Below are 20,724 nucleotides of genomic sequence, written 5' to 3' on the forward strand. Positions count from 1 at the left end.
GGGGGGGTGGGGGCGGTTGTGGGATAAGGCAGGAAATGAGACGGGAGGCCGGATGAATAACACAGAAACAGATGAATTTCTTGCAGCCTGAGTGGAAAAAAAACTCTCTTGGCAGGACTATAGAAGATAATAGGATGGCGGGAAAAAAATGGTGGTTCTATGTGCGAGACCTTGTCTTGCATTCAAGTCAAATAAACTACAATTCAGACAATAAAACTGCAAAACATGGCAGGTTTATGAGAGCATTCTTGACAGCTGCCAAAGCAGGGTAACACCTATTTAAATATATTTATCTAATGATTGGCCTACCCATCTATCCATCCATCTCTCAAACAAAGGTCTTACTGGAAAGAAAACAACATAATACAACATCATCACAGTACATCATATTGCTGCGGAACCTGCTGTTCATTATTGCAACAACTGTTTATTCCTTTTTGCAAAGGCAAATTAAAATACACAGAAATGTGAGCTATTTTGTAGACATATGAAAAGGTAACACTACGCCTCCTTTTTAAAGAGTGTTTTTGTCCCTGAGGACATGCCGGTCTTGAGTGTAATGACTCTTGGTGCACACCTCCCGAGACAAATTGCCACTGACCCCCATGGATTTTCCAGGGCACACTCGATTCGAAATGGACTATTCAATTTCCCACAGGGAGCCTTGCCACTTCCTTACCATGCATCATTGAAAATGAAGGCACTTTTGCCTGTGCCTGGGTGCAATATTGTACCAATAGTCAACATATGCACCTAATATACTTTTAATTAGCGCTATTAGTGCTACAATGCCATTCCTACCTCATACTAAAGTGGGTAACAAGTTTATTGGATGGATGAATGCAATTTTCTTTTTCTGGATGATCATACCAAGGACATCATACTGGTGATGTAACGGTTTATGTATTCAAAATCTGTTTTATCTACTAAGACAGGGACAGGAAGTGTAACTGCCTTACGATATAAGTCACGCGTCTAGGCTGTAAACAAATAGAGTGCAGTCGAGCCTAGCGGGAATCATGGCTAGCCATCGTGCTAGGAAGAAGCCAAAGTACATTTGCATAAAAGTGAAAGCGTAAAAACAAAGAACAAATAAATTCAAATCTGTAAAATTTATCAAACAGCACTTCTACTAATGTCTACGTACACTCCTGATCAGAATCTGAAGACCAGTTGAAAAAGTGCTACAATCTGCATTTTGCACATTTGGATCTTAATGAGGTTTAAGTAGAGCTAAAATATGCAAAAGCAAGAACGGCGAGTGAGACAAAAAGCACTTTGAAAAAGTAATTTACTGAAAACCACAATTAAACTGAAATATGCTGTTTATCAGCTGATCAAAAGACCATCGCTCAAAAAAATAACAAAAAAAACTCTCCAAATCAGAACAAAAAATGTTCTCAGTAGGACTCAGTAATGAGGAGCTCCACCATTCTTGTTAATCACTTCAAAAATTGCTTTGGGCATACTCGATGCGAATGTTTCCAGGAGGCTAGTGGGAACGTTGCTCCAAGTAGTGAAGATGGCTTCACGAAGGGAATCAACTGTCTGGAACTGATGGCCATTTTTTTTAAACGTCCCTTGCCATCCATCCCCAAATGTTCCCTATGGGATTTAAATGAGAGGAACATGCAGGATGGTCCAACAGAGTGATGTTATTCTCCCTGAAGAAGTCCTTGGTCAAGCGAGCATTGTGAACTGCAGCGTTGTCCTGTTGAAAAACCCAGCTGTTACCACACAGACGAGGGCCCTCAGTCATGCCCGCTGCAACATCTGCACGCACGTGTCCGCCGTTTGACGACCCTGCACCACCTGAAGCTCCAGTGTTCCACAGAATGAAAAAGCACCCCAGATCATGATGGACCCCCCTCCACTGTGCCGGGTAGAAAACATCTCAGGTGGGATCTCCTTGTCATGCCAGTAACGGTCACATCTGGACCGTCAAGGTTACATTTTTTCCTCATCAGAGAATAAAACTTTTGTCCAGCTTTCGATGTCCCATGTTTGATGCTCCCTGGCAAAGTCTCAACCGGCAGTTTTGTGGCGTTGAAGGAGACGAAGTCTTTGAATTTTTTTATTTTTTATTTTTTTTAACCCTTTTCCCGCAGATGCTGGTGGTTATTGCGCTGCAGTCGGCACCAGTAAGGGCCTTCATTTGGGTCAAAGACCGCCCTGGGTCTTGATGGACAGCCAATTGGATCTTCCGGCTCAGCGCAGGTGTGATTTTTTTGGGTCTACCACTTGATTTTTTTGTTCCATAATGCTCAGGATCTGTAAAAAATTTTTGATGTGGTCTTAAACTTTTAATCAGGTGATAAACAACCTATTTCAGTTGTTTTTTTTTGTTTGTTTTGTTTAAATTACAAGTTCCAAATGCTTTTATTGGCCCACGGCGCATTCTAAAAGCATAACTTAGAAAAAAAATCAGCAGAAATTTTAAAATAAAGTGAAAATATTAAGAGAAAAAGGTTGTAAATTAACAAGAAAAAGTATTAATTTCATAAGAATATTTTAGTCATATTATGAGGAACAATTACGTAATTTTAAAGTTAAATTATTAAATATTATTATAATATTATGAGAAACAAACAACAAATAAAAAGTTAAAATTTTTGGAAAATTAGGTTGCGGGAAAAGTTGTAATGTTATGAGAATATCGTATAAAAAAAGAGAAAAAAAAGTTGTATTCTAAAGAGAAAAAAGTCGCAATTTACTCATAAAGTAAAAAATTATGAGAATAAAGTCATGACATTAAGAAGAAAGAAAAAGTTGCGAAGAAAAAATGACAAAGATTTACTAAGGAAGTTCAAATATTTGGAAACAAAACAGCAAAAATAGGAAAAAAAAAGAGCAAAGACTGAAGTTCATACTAATACGCTTTTTCACCTATATCACAAAGCTGAGATGCTTTTTTTTAATTGAAATATATACTGCATATTTGCATATCTATGTGTGTTGGTTTACAAAATATCAAAGTGGCCCTTGCATCCTTTCATTTTTCAGTATGTGGCCCTCACTGGAAAAAGTTTGGACACCCCTGGTCTAACATGTCTACAAGGTAGCACATCACTGACTAATAATAGATGAAGATGAATGCACTATTAGAGATGGTAGCTCTTTCAAGGGTAGCTAAGCTGGCGGCTTGCTGTCATAAATCAGCCAACAAAGCAGCAGTATAGCGTACAAAGCATCGCTCTATAAACATGTATTGTGGGCATACTGACAGCATGAATGTGATTGCATTGCCTGTGCAGTCAATCACCAGGGCAGCAGGCAGCATTCAATCCCTTGGGCCTGCCTGTAAAATGGCCTAAATGTAACTAAAGCAAACATGCAAACAATACATTTTAGCAACCCAAGTCGAAATAGAGCCCTTTTAGTGGGATAGGTAGCACCCTTCCTCACCCTGAGATTCATCCTTTTGTATCGGCAAGCTGAGAAAGAAGAGTTTTTCATCACTGCAGTCTCACAGTGGCATCGACCAACAATATTGATCTCAAGTAGATCTTCTTCCACTCTGCTTGGGGAGCCAGATGAGCCATGTGCACATTGATCGACACCCCCCCCCCCTCTATTTTTGTATTCTCTTTCACTCTTTCTTTGGGCTGTGAGAATTATATGTCTGTCATCTTTTATTGTAAGTATTTCTAAAGAGTACCACAGACCGCTATTCATACAAAGTCTGCTACTCTTAGATGTTATAAAGTGCATGGGGTTGAAAGTCAGAAGGCCAACATGTCTAATGAGCCACAGCGTAATGCATTATGTTTGTCCTATATCAGGGGTCGGCGACCTTTTTGGTGCGGCACTTAATGTTCAGGTACCGTATTTTCCAGACGATAAGTCAAAGCCACAGGAATAGGGGCAATGTTTACACCAACAAGAAAACAAACTAAACCTCCAGAAGCTGAAATAAATCCAAAATGTTAAGTATATGGCTACAATAAAACCTTACCGGTGTCATAAATGTCAATGTTCTTGCTGAAGACACTAATACATTAAATGAGGCCTGGACGCATGCCGGTGTGCAGAAATGTATCAAAAAGCCATATTTTAACACCAAAACGCCATCTTTGTATTCACAAATGAATTCAAATAGACTGAAAATTGTACGTGTGTATTTAGTTAGACAGTGGCTGACACAGCAGCTACAATCTCCAAGGCATACATAATCAGTGTCCTAATTAAACAACACTGCCATTTCCACAACGGAATCTTACGGTGAGATATGTTTACTGTACTCAGCATACAGTATGGATGGTCAGGAAGCGGGCTAAATAAAACATGTAAACAACACGGCCATATGTGGACAGCACACCACATCATCAAAGTTTATTGTCGTCCCATTTATTTTTTGGTTTTGTTTTTTTGGTTTTCAGCATAGTATTACTATAATACCGTTACTATTATTATTGTATTTACAATGAGTTAATAGTTGTAGCCCATCAATCATGCATAGGTGTCATTCCTGCAGGAGAAGCTGAGCCAAGTCAATATTGTCAATGGTTAACTTGTTAAAATATAACACATATAAAAACATTGTCTGTACTGTTAATGACAGTTAAAATGTTGAAATTTTGACACTAGAACAGACTTGTACTTACAGAGTTTCCTGTGGGAAAACTTGTTTTGAAATCGAAAGTGTACAAGAGTACCTCGGTTTTCGTACACCCCAGTTTTTTTATTTAAAATTACTGCCAAAAATATGTCTTCGTTTTCGTGCACGGTCTCGGTTATGTTACGGCTAAAAAAACTTTGTGGTTAACAAACAAACCCGTTCGCCCGCGTATGATACTGCGGAATCGAGTGTCCAAACAAATAATCCATTCGTTGGTGACTCAGTCTCTGTGAAGAATGGATATTGGTTCTTTTTGAATTATTGACAGATTCCAGCCAGGGAATCCTTTAATCGTCATCATTATGTGTGTCTCCGTGTCTGTACCTATCAAGCATTGTGCTGCCTGTTCTGATGAGGTACACTGCGTAACTCTGAGTGTTAGGCGAACAAGCTTTCTGAATGTCTCTATGCTTTTTTTTTTTTTTTTTTTTATAAATTGAGTACGGTTGCAAAATAACGTACCATGAAGCCAAAAAAAGGTGCAAACTGTAGTAAAGTGATTTGGGGTTGTGGAGTCACGACAGTGTAACTTGTTGTGTCGTCGTTTAACCTAGAAGTCGTAGCAACGTATGTAGGTGGCATGTGGCTCTCCCTTGCCGTCCTCTCTCCCCGCTTATTGCCGTCACTCTTGACAACAAGAGTGTTCAATAAAGGTAAAAGAAATGTTAAATGTTAATGTATCCCTTATATTCATCATTGTATTACACATTGTTTTCGTAGTAGTAGTAGTAGTACTTTATTAATCTCATAGCAGGGAAATTCACCTGTTACAGCAGCAAGCAAGATACACAAGTAAAGAATGCATAGTGACATAGTGAATACAAAAAGGTTCAGGTGTTGTAGAGCCTGATAGCGGTCGGTATGAAGGACCTGCGGTACCTCTCCTTCTTACACCGTGGGTGTAACAGTCTGCTGCTGAAGGAGCTGCTAAGGGAACCCAGTGTCATGTAGCGGGTGAGAGGTGTTATCCATGATGGATGTCAGCTTAGCCAACATCCTTCTCTCTGCATCTAAAACTATAATTGTTCTATATTAAAAGTGTTTTGTGTTAACAATTTTGGGTATCGGGAACAGATTCATTGAAATTACATTATTTTTTTTGTTTTTTTATAATTCGGTTTTCGACTGCGTCTTTGAGAGAGGTTAACAACAAAAACCGAGGTACGGCTGTGCTTATTTTTTCATCAAAATACAACTGAAATAGTTTTTCCTCATCTCGCTTTGTCAATACAAGCTATCAGCAATCATTATTTATTGTATTATTCACTTTTCAAAAGGTTTTCAGGCAATACTATTCAGCCTTTTTCATAAAGATTTTTACATTATTCTACTTATTTGCCTTTTCAGTTTGGTACGGGGATTCTGAATCATTCTAATCTTATTGTCTGTTATTATTGTCTTATTGGTACAGTGGAACATTGACAAGTAACTGGCAGTAGGTTGTGATCCTAAAATAAATTCAGCAAGTGATGTGTCACTTAGCATGTACGTATGGCACAAGGTGTATCATGCGTCACTGTATTTTTCCATCATCGTTTCTTTTTAGCATATTGGTAATAATGGAACATGAGTAATCCTACGTGTGAAAGTGCAGAAGCTTCAACTGGGTGTGATGCATAACAACAACGCTGGGCCAATGGGTAAAAAACACAAAGGGAACTCATTTGTATGCAGGGGGATGTTGAGTTTTTGATGAAAGTTCTGAGTCAGCATTCCAACTAAAAATATTTTTTTTCCTGAGTTGACCACTTAGTCTCAGGGTTTGTTTTTTTTAAATGTGTCTTTGTCCTATTTATGAGTCATCATCATGGACGAGCATTTACTCTTACTAATAATGGAGGCTTGTATTCAAACAATCAATTTTAAAGTTGTCATTTACTTTTCCAAGTAAGGATGCCACATATGTGCTTATTATCCACTACGAAAGCAAGGATACTGTAATCCTAGGGGATGGTCAATGGAGCTGAAAGGATTTGGCTGTCAGTCTTTGTGGTTTCATGTGAACGCTACAAAGGCAACATCTGGTGTTTATTCAAAGTGTCCTGATACCTGTCACATGAAGATGTTAGACACATGCATTAAAGTTGTACTTGGGCAAGTTGCTTCCTGTTTTAGAAAATAGCTCAAAATACAAAATGTTACACACGGTGGGAGCCATTATCACTGTATTTGGCCATAAAAATTAGCTTTTTTTTTTAAAGAAGTACATGCCGTTTCATTTGATAAGATTACTGGGTCTAACACTATTGAGCCTTGTCAATTAGACTTTTTATGGCGCACTTACTTACTGCTCAGTTGTTAGTTGGTGACATATTTACTCCTAGAATGGCACTTAAGTAATCTTCATTTTGATAAGTACCAACTTGGACGCCCTCACATTTTGTTTGAAAAACACAGCAATGCAACACAACACAATTGTATGTTGACATTGTATTCCATCGAGCATCTACCAATTGTTTATAATTCTGTATGTCTCGTAAAAGTGAACAAAATATACATAATGTATAAAAGCTCCACAGTTTACAATTGGGAATTCTACTGAATTGAGTATCTAAAGGATTAACTCACAGTGGCTTTTTTCCCTCCTCTCTTTAGCTTGCTTTTTTCTCTGTTTAGCTTTTTTTTTGGACATTTTTTGGAAAAAAATGCAACAATTTACCTATGAAATGCCTTCTTCATAACGAGTATGCCAGGCATCTTCGAAAGGTAAGTCGTTTTTCTGTATTTTAGTTTTATTTAGTTTAGCTACACACTGGTTAACCTAGCTAATCTCTTTAGACGTGTTTGTTTAGACTTATTAACCAACTCTGCAAGACGTTTTAGGAGAACAGACGCTTCCATAGTCCTCTTTGTGTAATGAACTGTATACATTGTAGCCTTTTTAAACACCGAGCGAGACTTTCACAGTTGTTCTGGAGAATGTAAACCAAAAAGTAACACAAAAGTCGTGGAACGCATTCAAGTTCAGATACTGTAATATTGTGATCTAAAAACATTGATTTTATTTTTATTTGTATTATGATGGATCCTCGCATATTCACGATTCAGCACTCGCGACCCCGCAAATTAGCGGATATTTTCCGCATTTTAAAAAATAATGTTTATTATTCTTTATTATGTTTATTATTTTTATTTTACTTTACATTTTTTTCCGGCAGAAAACACATCGCATCAACTCTATGTCAGTAATAACTTAGACAGGAAAGCATAATAAGACCGCATACGTGTACGTAGGGTGTAACGAAGTGACGTCAGTGCAAGATGGCGACCCCCCTGTGTGCGCAGTTGTAGAACTAGCCTAACAACCAGGCAAAAGGCTGGACTGTAACTCCGATTACATCCGTTCTATCTTTCATTATCATTCATTATTGATGAATACTTATTAAATGCATTTTAAATGATAAAATGTATAAGTGTGTGAGGCATATTTAGGGCTTAAACCTGCATTGTGCTTCCATTTATGCATTTATGTTTTGGATGCTCAGTTCCCTTGTTTCTATATTTGTTGTTTGTCCCTGTATCAGTTCCTGGACTTCCCTTGCATGACGTGAATTTCATCATAAAACAATCACAACAAATGTAGATGCACAAAAGTGACACAAACTAGACTACTAAAAGTGCGCATATGTCCAAAAAAGCAAACAAAAAAAAAGATAATTGCTGGATATGTCAAGAGGATTTAGCAGGCCCTATTGTACACAAAAAAAGGCAATTCCAGCGATCAACATCCATTTAATTTGTGATGTAAAGCATTGTGCTTCGTGTTTAAACGTATTAAGAAAACAATCTACCGTCCCGCTTTACAGAAAATTACAGAAAATGGCGGCTTCCATCTTTGAAAATGGCATCAAGTCGATTAAAAAAAGTAGACTAATTTAGAAAGAGCCCGGTTGCACCTGTTAGCTTGTGTGCACAGCCTGCCACCCTGCTTAAGCTGGATGTTTATTGTGATGACAGGAATTAAATACTGAGGATTTGTCTGCAAGCACTATTGTGAGTTTTCTAGAGTGTTTGGATGAGGATTTTCTAGAGTGTTTGGATGAGGATTGCAAAAAAAGCTTTTAGGAATGCAGTTCGCGCAGCGCATGAAACTAACCTATTCTCAAAAGGTGGGAAACATAACACAGGAGGACGCGAAGCACTATCTACTGTGTGTCAGGTTTCTGTTTCAATACATTGTGCATGTTAATTGTGCCATCAGTACATTCAGCCATTGTCCCTCCTCCTGAAATGAGGCTATATATGTGTGGGACTACACATTACATAACTGGACTGCGTAGGTTTACACCACAGGGGTGCAACTAACCAAAGCCAGTATTAGAAGCCATGTGCTGCGCATGTCAGGTTTGTGCCTTATCAGCACTGTCTTCCTCCCGTCGCTTCCCTTCTGTCACATCCAAGGCTGTTTTGTTTGGTACACAAATACATTCTGTGGGCATATAAATGTCACATATCTACACTACATTAAGTACAAACTGGGATTCTGGAGTCATCAGTACATTAGTCGGCCATTATCGTTGCCATTTTACAGCTTGTTGCACCGACCAGGAGGTCACATGACAGGCATCGTCTATCATCAGCGTCAGTGATAAACACAAAGAGACTGTAATGCAACCAGTCACAGATTTGGGTTCCAAATGAGTCCAGGATGCCTGTTTACTTCCACATAGAACACAGTTTACATACAGTATATTTACTGAACTCCAGAAGAAGACGTTTCGACTACGGGGAAGCCTTTTATCCCCACCACCACCCACCAAAAAAAAAAACACGTTTAGAATATTATTGAATATATATATATATATATATATATTTTTATATTAATAATTCTTGGGATTTCTCCCTGAATCAAATATTAGTAAAAATTATGGAACAACCATCTGTCAGTTGTCTCCAATACACATTTTGGAAGATCATTTTTAATATTATACAAGGGAACTCGTTTAAAACATCTGGCATGACCACATAATTTACGTCAGTCTGTTGATGTAATTCAGTGGGCGCTGCTGTTTTGGTTAGCAACATAGCTCAACTAGGCTCAGTCGTTAACTCGGCGTGCTAACAATACTGTAGTGTCTATCTGCAGTATTTGACTAATTACAGTGCTACATTTTTGTCAGGATTTGCCACTTTCAGTTGACCTCTGAGCACAAAAACTCTGAACTCATAACAGCATTTGATAATTGGCTAAGAAAAAAAAAAAAAAAAGATCAACATATTCATATTTTTAGTGAATGACTGAACAAAAGGAGCATCTAGTGAAGACAGTGAGGCTGATGAGACAATTAGTCCAGTCAATGGTGTCAACTGCCCATTTTACCTGCTAGTGTTAGTTGCTAGCTAGCCGCAGACTTGTACTGAAAATGTACATTTTATACTTATCTTTAGAGGCTTTTCGTCCATTGGCTGTTAATCTCCATATCCATTATGAAAGAGTGTGCCTAATAGTATATAGTAGATACCCAATAGTTACACTAGTATGACAGTTAAGAATGCTAAATGGTACTTGAACATTGGCTGAACAGTAAAGGTTTTATGATGTAACAGCTTGACCGTGGAATTGATTGATTTATTTTAGATTGTTTCTTATCGGATGTTTTTCCTTCAAGCAGTGTCCTACAATGGATGGTGTTCAACCCTTACTTGTCCACTGTACATTCCTGTGAGTTTATTATTATTGCGGAATTCCTGTGCATATGCATTACAATCCGTGTAAAAATAATGAGCAGCAACATTAGATAAAAGACAGGAATGACACTTACCTTAGAACAAGAACAATAGAAAATTCCATGTGTGCATAAATGTGAGCAATTACTATTGTTTTCAGTGTCGGTGTGTTTTTGTGGGTAAGTTCATCAGCCATTCTAACATATACTGTCAGCATGGACACAAAACTACATCGGCATTTGCTATGTACAGTCAAAGACTTACCTCTTTAGGTCCTGCTTCACAAGTTACATTTAACATGACACAATGTTGAACAAATACAGAAAGACCGGGGCATGTAGTGTGGATTTGCAACAGTAATCGGCTAGAGCAAGCAAAACGCAAATGGAACAATGGCATGTCAAAGTGTAATTCAATGTAATGCCCAATTATTAAACCACACAAACACACATTCAGTCTTCCGCAAATCCAGTAAGCTAGTAATGACTTGCTATATTTTGCTCTGTACAACACCAAAAAGGAAATGAAGCTTTACCTTGAATGCTGAGTAGGGACCTTAGAAGCCAAGATTCCCCTCTCTGCCCTGAGGAGGAGAGTCAAATGGCAAAGATCAGACGTCCACTTACCCCAGAGGGAGAAGAGGTGAGGATCACAGCCAGGATGGGAGGCCCACAACACTATGATCACGTCTCACAAAACCCAAAGCCCATTATGCGAACCAAAAAAAAACAACAAAAAAAACATGTGCTGCCCATGTTGTCGTCTCATCTCCAGTTCTCATGCAGCAGGCAGACGACAGAATGAACGTGTGAAGCAAAGGCTGCACCTACCTTGAAGACCGCTTATTGACCTCAACTACATTATTGGCTATATAAATAAACACAGAGAGGGGAAGTACCTTTACTTTTACCTATGACATTTGATGAGATGGTCCATAGTGAAAGCAAGTTCCAGACACAGTAAAGGAGAACAGAAGGAGAGGAGACACCAATAAGAGCAATGTTGGATAAGGAAATGAGAAAGAGGCATGAAGGTTGCACATTCTGCATGTGCAAATAAAGACATGACTACAAACTAAACCACAAATGGAACAAAGAAAAATGACGGCTGCAGAATGAGGAGCCACAATGACCGAAACCATGACATGAAATAGATGAGAATACATGCATTATATCTTTAAATTGTCCCCTCTCTAATACAATACAAAAGAACAGGGGTGGGGAACCTCCGGCCCTCAAGAGCATTTGATCCAGCCTGTCATGCAATTCGAAATACAAATAAAACCTCAGCTGTACTGTTATAAAGCCCAAAGGGAGTTAACCCCCTACTGCTCAAAATGATTTGTTTGATTGCTGCATCATATTTTTTTTCCCAGAAATTCTTCCCCTCTCATGACTTGAATTAAGAAGAAAAGGTTTTCCACCCCTGCAGTAGATCATCTATATTGAGAGGAGACACAGGAAGATCAGAATGGGAAGACATGACCTAACCAGAGTGGGGAGTCAAAAAGCCCAATGAGCTCATAAAGTGAGTCACCACGAGAATTAACACCAACTAGGTCATACGAATGAAGGACCGCATTAGAAGTGTCAATCTTTGTGTTGGGAGTCACACACATACTGTACATGTCAAATCCCAATGACAGCATTAGGGACAATGAAGGGTAGGCGGGAATAAGGAACGGCGCTCATACCTTGGTCGCCCATCATCAGGTGTGCCAGACCTTAAAGGAAAACAAGAGCACAGTCAGCAGAGAACAAGGGATCACGGGAAGTTGTGTGAAAAAACAGACACACAGGCATCTCTTTTCACAGATGTCTGTGTTACTGGAAGGAACGGGATCAGGAAGAGTGGGACGGAGAGGAAGAGGAGAGTGCACACACGGGGTCAAGCCTGATGAGCATTTGGAGTTGAAATGCGTCATCGGCCACTTACTCATTCAGACATCTTCATTCATGTTTCAGCGCAAATTAAAAATACAGATTTTAGAGTAAAGATGTAAGAACCTACTATAAATATGTACACATTATCAAAAAGATGCAAACAAAGAGCTTGAAGTAAAATACTTATCTAAATGTGACTGTCAATAATGATAATAATGAAGTCACACCACCACTACTATTGTAGTGTTTCCAGTATTGCATTTCCTCAAATAGTGGCCTCCGCTCCGACTCCATTCCCCTATTAAGGTGTCATCCACTTCAACATATAACCTCACCTCAAACAGTCACCTCCTTTTCTTCCTGCTTAAGAAAACCAACAGGTAGCTGTAACTACCTGTATTATAGCAACATTTTGTGCACAGTTCTGTACACAACAGCCAGATTTGGTCAGTGTTTCCACGACGGGGCCTTAGGTGGGATGCCAATCGCTGCATGAGCTCCGTAACTTGCCAGTGAATGTAGCAAAACAGAATGTGTGGTCATTGTGTGGTCATTTTTATGTCGCTCCTGGTCTGTCATCAGGTAGTCTAATTTATTCTTTCCCGAAACAAACCCATGGCCAACCCACCAACTAGGTTGAAAAAAACAAACAAAAAACAAATCACCTGATTAACAAAATACAGCTGAGCAGTCTTACAGCCATGCAACAAGTACAAAGTTAGAAGTTTCAACTTTGCCAGAGTGCTTGCGCCTGTTCGCTTGGCTGTGCTGTTGAGGCGGGTGAGTTCATTTTATCTGTGCAGAAACTATCTGAACTGTATTATTGACAGCAACCAGAAAGAAACACAAGCAAATAGAAATTGTTCATGTAAGACATCCAATTCCTGTGGTAACATGGATGTAACCATCATCCATTGACCAATCACCACACAGCAGCATATCTACACAGTAGTATTTGTACAAATAAAGATTTCCTCTTCAATACTTTACTTTAAATAAATGTCTGGCCACTATTATAGGAAACACGGTATGGCAAATATGGCCATGGCATGTACTTCTTAATTATCTGACCTTAAACATGCCACCAGAACAACGACTTTAATATATATAATATGTAATATAATATATAATAATATTTGACTGTGTGCAAAAATAACAAAGATAATACGATATATAGAAAATAATATAACAATATGATAATAGTTGTCCTTTAAATAGCGCTGTTTTTTTTGTTTTTTTAAAGTCACAAGAAACTATTACAATAAAATTCTTGGCTCCACCTCATGGCCTGCCCAACCAAGGACAACCTCTGTACAAAATAAACAATAGAATTTTAAACTCTTAAACTCTCTTAAACACTTAAAGCAAATGGACGGGGTTAAATTAGAGGAGAAAAAAAATGCTATCTGTAATGGGATCAACAAAAATGCATAAACCGCTTTGACCCGTGGCGGAGCCAGAAGTTTTTAATTGGGGTGGCCAAGGTAAGAGCATAACTCACACAGAGGTGACAATAAGTTGATGCCTGAAATGTCTAAATGGCCAGTGGGGTGGCCGGAAAGTCACCAATACTGGGCACGCCCACTAAGTAGCTCCGCCACTGGCTTTGACCTGATGGTTTCTGCATTGAATAAATCTAATTCAAATTGAATAGCTCAAAAATACTCGACTCAACACTGATATTTGTTTGATATTAACAAATTGTGGCGATTGAATTTTAACCTGTTTACTTTAAGGCAGACTTAAGTTGCAACCCAACAAACAGAAACTCTAGAATATATTCCAAAAACAATTTACAATAAGCCACGACTTTTGATTTCAACCAATCCTATACAAACAAGTACAGGGTATATACAGTACAGTATGTCAATGTAAAACTATTTAGGTTTAGGTTCATTACAATACAAATTAATCCTACTTTTATGCATAACCTACTTCAACTAAGAGTGACTTGGTTATCACTGTACACTTTCCTCATAGGTTCCTCATTCAGTCGTATTAAACATATTCTTATATACAAGGTGAACTACAGCCAAGTAGTGCCTCAGCTCCTAACAAGACACAATTAATCAAAACTAATTTTCACACAATGGACTGAACTGTGACTGACGCAACACTGAACACCAAAACCACCACTCCGCCTTACGTGCATGGGGCCCTTAGCCACGAGTATACATTCACTTTGGCAAGAACTGAAAGCTGTGATTATACCCACCTTCTGTATATTTATCTTCTGGAAGCACAGACAGGCAAAGAGAAAGAAAGGAAGACATTCATTAAGCAGCATGCAGACTAAGACAGGCCTTTGCATGTTGTTAGCATGCAAGGCATTGAAAAATCACATGCAAGTGACCCATTAGAACCCCTGTATAGGCCTTCCCTGTCCTTACTCATACACTGGAATATATGATAGGCTTGAATGTTAATGTGGCTCTGACTTCTAGTATTACATTCTTTCAACTTGTCATTTTAAGAGGCTGATAAAACACCCAGCAACACTGCTAAATTACTTTTTAAAAAAAGGGCTATGAGGCATGATGCTCGAGGGTGATAAAGCACATCTTGAGAATTACTCATTGTGTTATGTAGGGCGCTTTAATTCGTTTATTTAAGCATGATGAACTTCAAAAACTACTTAATTCACCGTACTAATAATGTTTTTTTTATTCTGAAATAAAAGCTACTCTAGGATATGTGTAATGAAATGCACTGCAAGAGAAAGCAAACGAAACTCTTATTAAATACGTGTGTGGTAACTGAATGCACGGTGTCAGAACAGGCAGTGATGATTGTGGTGTTATTCAGGTGATTTGCTGTTGCAAACAAGGTCCAGAGGCAGTGCCCTTCCAATTAAATAGCTTAAAATTTCATTTGTGTGGTGAGTGGCATGAGGGGAAAAATAAAAAAAAAAAAAGGTGACATACATTATCAGGAGTTTAATCAAATAATTTGATGTTACATGCAGGCTAAATAAATTACAGCCATCGTGCATGCAAAATGAGATGTTTAAGGCCCATAGACTGCCTATAAAAAAAGCAAAACAGTCAGTCAATAGGTGTTTTCTCCAGGGTTAATTATTTACTTAAATACATATTTTAAAAAAAACATAAAAATACCGAACATGTCAGTAATTATAAGGCTTTATTTTTAAAATAAATACTAAAATGCTCAATGCAGAAGCATGCGATATCTATTTCATGTTTGTTGAAAGAAAGCAATGCAATTACAACCCATGGGGAAACGCAGCAAAGCCCAATGTAAAAACCACAAAAAAATTCCTACCTCTTTAAAATGGGTTGCTGGCCCAAACTCAAGCGATGATTTGACCCAAAAACTTACCCTCCTCACTGGTTCCCCTCAGACACCATGCACAAGAACATTAAAAATCACACTTTTGTGAACAAAGACCAAAAACACTGGAACACGCTGCTGTTTCAGTTGACCAGTTCAGATAAAGAAATACTAAAATTGTAGTAATGTTGTTTAACTATTACAGTTTTTGCTGTTTTGTTCATATATTCGTTCACACCGAAGCAGTGTTGTGTTCCAAATGGTTGAATGCGGAATAACTCAGAACACTCTGTTCACAAAAGCTTGATGATGAAAAGGACACTTGCTGGAAAACATCCAAGCAAAGCATAAAAATGATACTTGTAAAGCAAACAAAATAAATAAATGATGCGAACACCCTCAATAATGACAGACACATTAATTGATAGCTTCACTAAGAGTCACGGTGTGTTTTTGTGATATCTGTGAGGTGTTGCAGGTTTTTTACTGCTCTGAATTTTCACACAGTATTTTGACTTAATGCTTGTAATGCTATCATTTTACTGTTTTAGTAATATTATACTTTTACATATAATAATTGTTAGTTCTGCATTCCAACGGTGTTTTCGGCCTCAACAATCTTTAGATGTCACAATTGTGAGATTGCGCTGTGTTGTGATCTGAAGGAAAGAAGCTTTGCTTTGAACAGCAGTATCACCTGCCATGGGCCATTAAAACAAGCCCCCTATAGCACACACACGCACATGCACACACACACACTTTCTTTCACAAATGTACCCAGCTGGTTACATCCTAATCCAGAGACATAAATCCATTTAATCCCCTTGACAAAGCAATCCTAGTGCTATTGTGCTAGTAAACACAACACCAAAATGCATCTATCACACACATCTGCATCTTGTGGCACTGATCAGGAACTCCCAATGTGTGTAATTGTAATAAAAAGTCAAGGTACCACTTTAGTGAATGAAACATCTGCGGTGCACAACACAAAACAAATTGAGGAAGGTTAAAAATGATGTAACTTGTATGTTTATTCTGCTATTGCCACATCACCTTTGCCCATGATCATGAAACAACCTAGCTCGTGCCATCCAAAACTACTGGGGCACCTTGTTAACACATTTGCAATGGGGAAAAGGAAGCACGATGTAATCGGTCCCTTCCCTTGCCGCTATAACATCGTCCACTCTTGTGGGGGGACCGTCTGCAAGAGTTTGCAATGCATCTCTGTATCTGGGAATTCCAGTTTGGTCATCCAGAAGATTTGTGACGTTGACGTTGGACCCCAGTGAGGGCTCACTCTCGAGATTTCAGTTTTTTAGCGGGAATCAACCTTTAACTCTTTAAAGTTCTATCCCACTGCAGCAATTAACGATTCCGTCTGACAAATGTAGGCGTATCTGTTTTAGACTTTTTTTTGTTTTGTGTTGTTTTTCAGCTGGTTTACAGACATATCCAGACACTGACAGCCATTCCAAACATTGGATGATGTCCAGTTTTGGCTAGCTGTTGGGTAGTCCTAAATAATAGTATTCCAAAATAACAGTGATGTAAACATGCTTTCATATGTGCCATGGTGCTAGCACAGTAGCTACTGTAACAGTTTGACTGAGCATACGTTGATTAGTGATGCGCAAGGACGGCGTCATGACGGCGACTGTAAAAACTACTACTTAAGAATCAAGATCGCAAGTTTTTGTCTGTCAAAGAGTGACTTTAAACCATATTATAAGTTAAGCAGACATTCATTACTCAGCATTCAATGCGCCATAGGATGGGCTCAATGAAGACGTTACTCATGCTTATGGCTGCAACTAACGATTATTTTCTTAGTTGATTAATCTGAAGCTTGTTGTTTTAATTGAGTACTCGAGCTAGGCCCTAGACGGACCAAATCAATATGAACCAAACACAAACAGAGGTTTGGTCTGCCACATATCAGAAAAGAGGAAAACATGTTGATCACTGTTTTCCAAAGTCAAAGCTTTAGAAAACAGTGATCGACTCGTTCGATGGCGCAGTGGGACCGAGCCTTTAGGTATCGCAGTGCTTTACATTTGTAAGAATTAAGGTAAGATTCCTAAATCTGTCAACCATATATGAATGTTGTCTTTACCACTGGATGCAACCCTTCCAAAAATAAACAACAATCATTTTAGGCTCCTCTGAGATTTTGTTAATTGGATAATGACACTTAATGTTTTCAAACGAGGTTACATAACTTAACTGTACCCCGAAGGCGTATAGTCGTCACATGGCATATAACAGCAGTTTTTATCTGCTGCTATTTATGCAAATTACAATCCTTTTTTGAGGGATTGTACTATGCACTTTAATTGGCCTTGTTGGTAATGTAGTGGTTTAGTTTGAATGATGTTCTTTCATTTCGGTTTGGTTTGTCTTCCTGTTGCAATCTTAGTTCCGTTCTTTTATGTCCGAAAAACTGATTTTCGTATCCATGGCCTTCTTTGTTTTCGTTGCTTTTCTGGAGCTCTAACGAGAATGCTGGCCCCCGTCACATACATACTGTTCGCAATGGGGGTGTTTTTTAGTCAATCAGACTTCAGATTTGCCCCTCAGGGCCTGCTGGCTGGCCCACAGTGACATCAGTACTTTTCTGTCCTCTGATTGGTTGATCAGAGCAAAACTGTTCAAAAAGCCAAGTTGTGCCCTGCTGATGTTGTAGTCGAGATTTTTGGAGCTGTCTAAACCCTAAGCTGCTTATCCGTGACATGCAGCAGCTTTAACTAGTGAAGACTGAACCAACAGCACCTCTGCTGCTAGTAGCCGAGTAGCGCACTCCATTTAGCCTTGCTTAATGAATTAACAATCAGTTCCTCACAACTGATCAAATGCTCTGCCTAATCAGGAAGTGATCACATTCACTGAATCAGCTGAGTGGACTAAATGAAAGGCTCTGACAACTCATGTTCAATATTGAACCGTATTTTTTTTTTTGTCCTACATAAAGCGAGTTCAATTTCTAAATAGCCTCAAACTGAAGCGGTTTTGTCGTGCTGCTGTTATTTTTAAAAAAGTGGGTCAGCTTGAACTAAGCCTGAAAAGAAAAGCTGAAACATTTATCACTAAAAATTATATTTCAATATTACATTTCAATGCTCTATTAATAATGCAGGTTTGAAGTAGATGTGCATACATGGTTGAGTAGGGATGTGGTCAGATCAGGGCGGAGACTGAAAGAGTTCTATCAACATTTTTAGCATTATTAACTGAAAACAAGCAGATATATAATCACACTATTGACGGGATGGGTGCTTTGTGAAATAGTTTTTGACGCCACACTTACAAATAGAGACAGGTCATGCAAAACAGTAATGCCGATGACAATAATGTAAAATGATGTGCGGCAGGTTTATGCTATCATACAGATTTTGTTTCATCCTACAAGAATGCACAACTGAGACCAGGTCCTCAAAGCACACTCGAGAAATGTCCTTGGGAATTACCTTTATGTATATTTTTTCCTTTGTGTTTAATATTAGCTGTCACATCTGCAGAAGCTTGATGGCTTGTGGTTTGTCTACACTCCTGCTGCCCATGTGTTTATCCTGTACTTTGTTTTCTTTCTTATGATAATTCCGCTTTCCTGATGCACGCACGCAATTTCAAATGCAATTCATCAACATTCTCTGGTTAATAGACTTGGATGTCAACACTTTTTACGCATCTTGTGTTGAATTGTATTATCGTTTTCCTGTTGTTGCTTTATGCCAGCAAATAAACAACACAAAATAAAACAATTCTTCATAAGGCTGGTTACTTAAAATGGTAGGTACACTTTTTTGGAAGTAGAATGGGAGGTAGAACCTTTAGTTATCAGGCTCCTCTGCTATGGAAACATCTCCCCGACTCAATCCGGGGGGCAGACACCCTCTCTCTATTTAAAAGTCAACTCAAAACCCACCTTTTTCCCCCAAGCATATCGTTAGAACTGACCCACGATATGCTGATATGTATCGGAGACACCCCTCTATGTTCCTTGGACTAAGATTAAGACTTCTGGCTTGATCTACCATCTATCCTTCTACATTGTACATTATTTGTTTGCAGTATTTTACAGGGTTATTAACAACAAATGAACTGACTGCATAAGGCATCGCGTCAGTTCTCAAGCATCGTCATGGAATGAGTCAGGGATCATTTGAAATAGAAGTTTTGAATGGCTGCCACGGGGGCGCTGTAGTCCAGTTGTTCCTCCGGCAACATTGGTCGGAGGAGAGCCCAAGACCTCGCTCTTTGTGCTTGGTCTAGGAGATCCCCAGACCTCACCGTGTGTTAGTTTTTTTCTTGTGGGATTATGTAAAAGATGTTCCTCCGCTACCCACTAACCTCGATGACCTTAAACATTGAATAACAACAGCGAATAACTCAGTGGATCGTGATATGCTGATACACGTCTGGGAGGAATTCTCTTATTGTATTGATGTTGCCCGTGCTGCAGGTGGTGGCCACGATGACCACTTTAAGACAGGAAATAAAACCTGATTGTGAGTACTTGTGACTTGGCTGGTGTTTTCTATTGGTTCATAAAATATTGTGTAATGAAATTGGGTCATTTGTTTGAATAACCCTGTATTTCTTATAACTCTATGCAAATGATGAGCAAGGAGTGAAGTTTAGACTCAAAACGCAATGCAACACTACCAGAATTCATTACAGGATTATATATAAACAATGACAGGGAATTTTGGAAATGATGGATGGAAACAATAAAATAAAATATGAACAAGAACACAGATGGGACTTGTTAAAAGTACTCGTTTTGTTCATAGTTACAAGTCAGCCATGTGATGTTATCAGCATACAAGAATAGAAAGGAGAACAAGGACAGAAAAACATTAATTATGCACAAAAAAGAAGAAAAATACATTTGAATAAATGGAGCAAGAAGAAGGGAGGCACTCAAAGGAAAAATGTAAAAGCCTTCAGCCAAAGGTCAAAGCCACCAGGGGATCGATGTGTTGTTAAATCACAATTTGGCCCAAAACCAAGAGTAATGAGTCTAAGCGAGGGCTCATCTTTTAGCACCGTAGCCTCAACCTAATGCATCTTCCTACCAGACGAGAGTTTGTGGCATTAACAAAGCTTGTCGTCTCTTGCATTACAACAGGAAGTGTGGAACAGCACAGGCCTGCTGAGGGGAATGAAATACGAGGTGTGTCAGAAAAGTTCCAGGACTGGTTTCTGGTTCGGTTGGGGAAAACTCGGTCAGAAGCACTGGCAGCAAGTGTACGGAGATGA

The 20,724-nt window shown here is 38.7% G+C and overlaps 1 protein-coding gene across 20 annotated transcripts in view; it reads right to left on the bottom strand.

Moving 5' to 3' along the window:
• The window catches only part of LOC129193610 (neurexin-1a-like), a 310,368-nt gene that overhangs the window by 274,705 nt on the left and 14,939 nt on the right, over positions 1–20,724 (bottom strand). For 8 of the 20 annotated variants that reach the window (XM_054797912.1, XM_054797910.1, XM_054797920.1 and 5 more), the window contains exons 3-5: positions 14,384–14,401; positions 11,979–12,008; positions 10,821–10,868 (exon numbers count right to left, since the gene is read on the bottom strand). The exons of 5 other annotated variants lie outside the window; for them this stretch is intronic. In XM_054797912.1, the coding sequence (XP_054653887.1) occupies positions 10,821–10,868; positions 11,979–12,008; positions 14,384–14,401 (96 nt within the window). The remainder of the gene's footprint in view (positions 1–10,820; positions 10,869–11,978; positions 12,009–14,383; positions 14,402–20,724) is intronic. 7 more of the 20 variants (XM_054797921.1, XM_054797916.1, XM_054797914.1 and 4 more) reach the window with 3 other exon arrangements.

Source organism: Dunckerocampus dactyliophorus, chromosome 14 (assembly GCF_027744805.1).
Source record: "Dunckerocampus dactyliophorus isolate RoL2022-P2 chromosome 14, RoL_Ddac_1.1, whole genome shotgun sequence".
Taxonomy (NCBI): Eukaryota; Metazoa; Chordata; class Actinopteri; order Syngnathiformes; family Syngnathidae; genus Dunckerocampus; species Dunckerocampus dactyliophorus.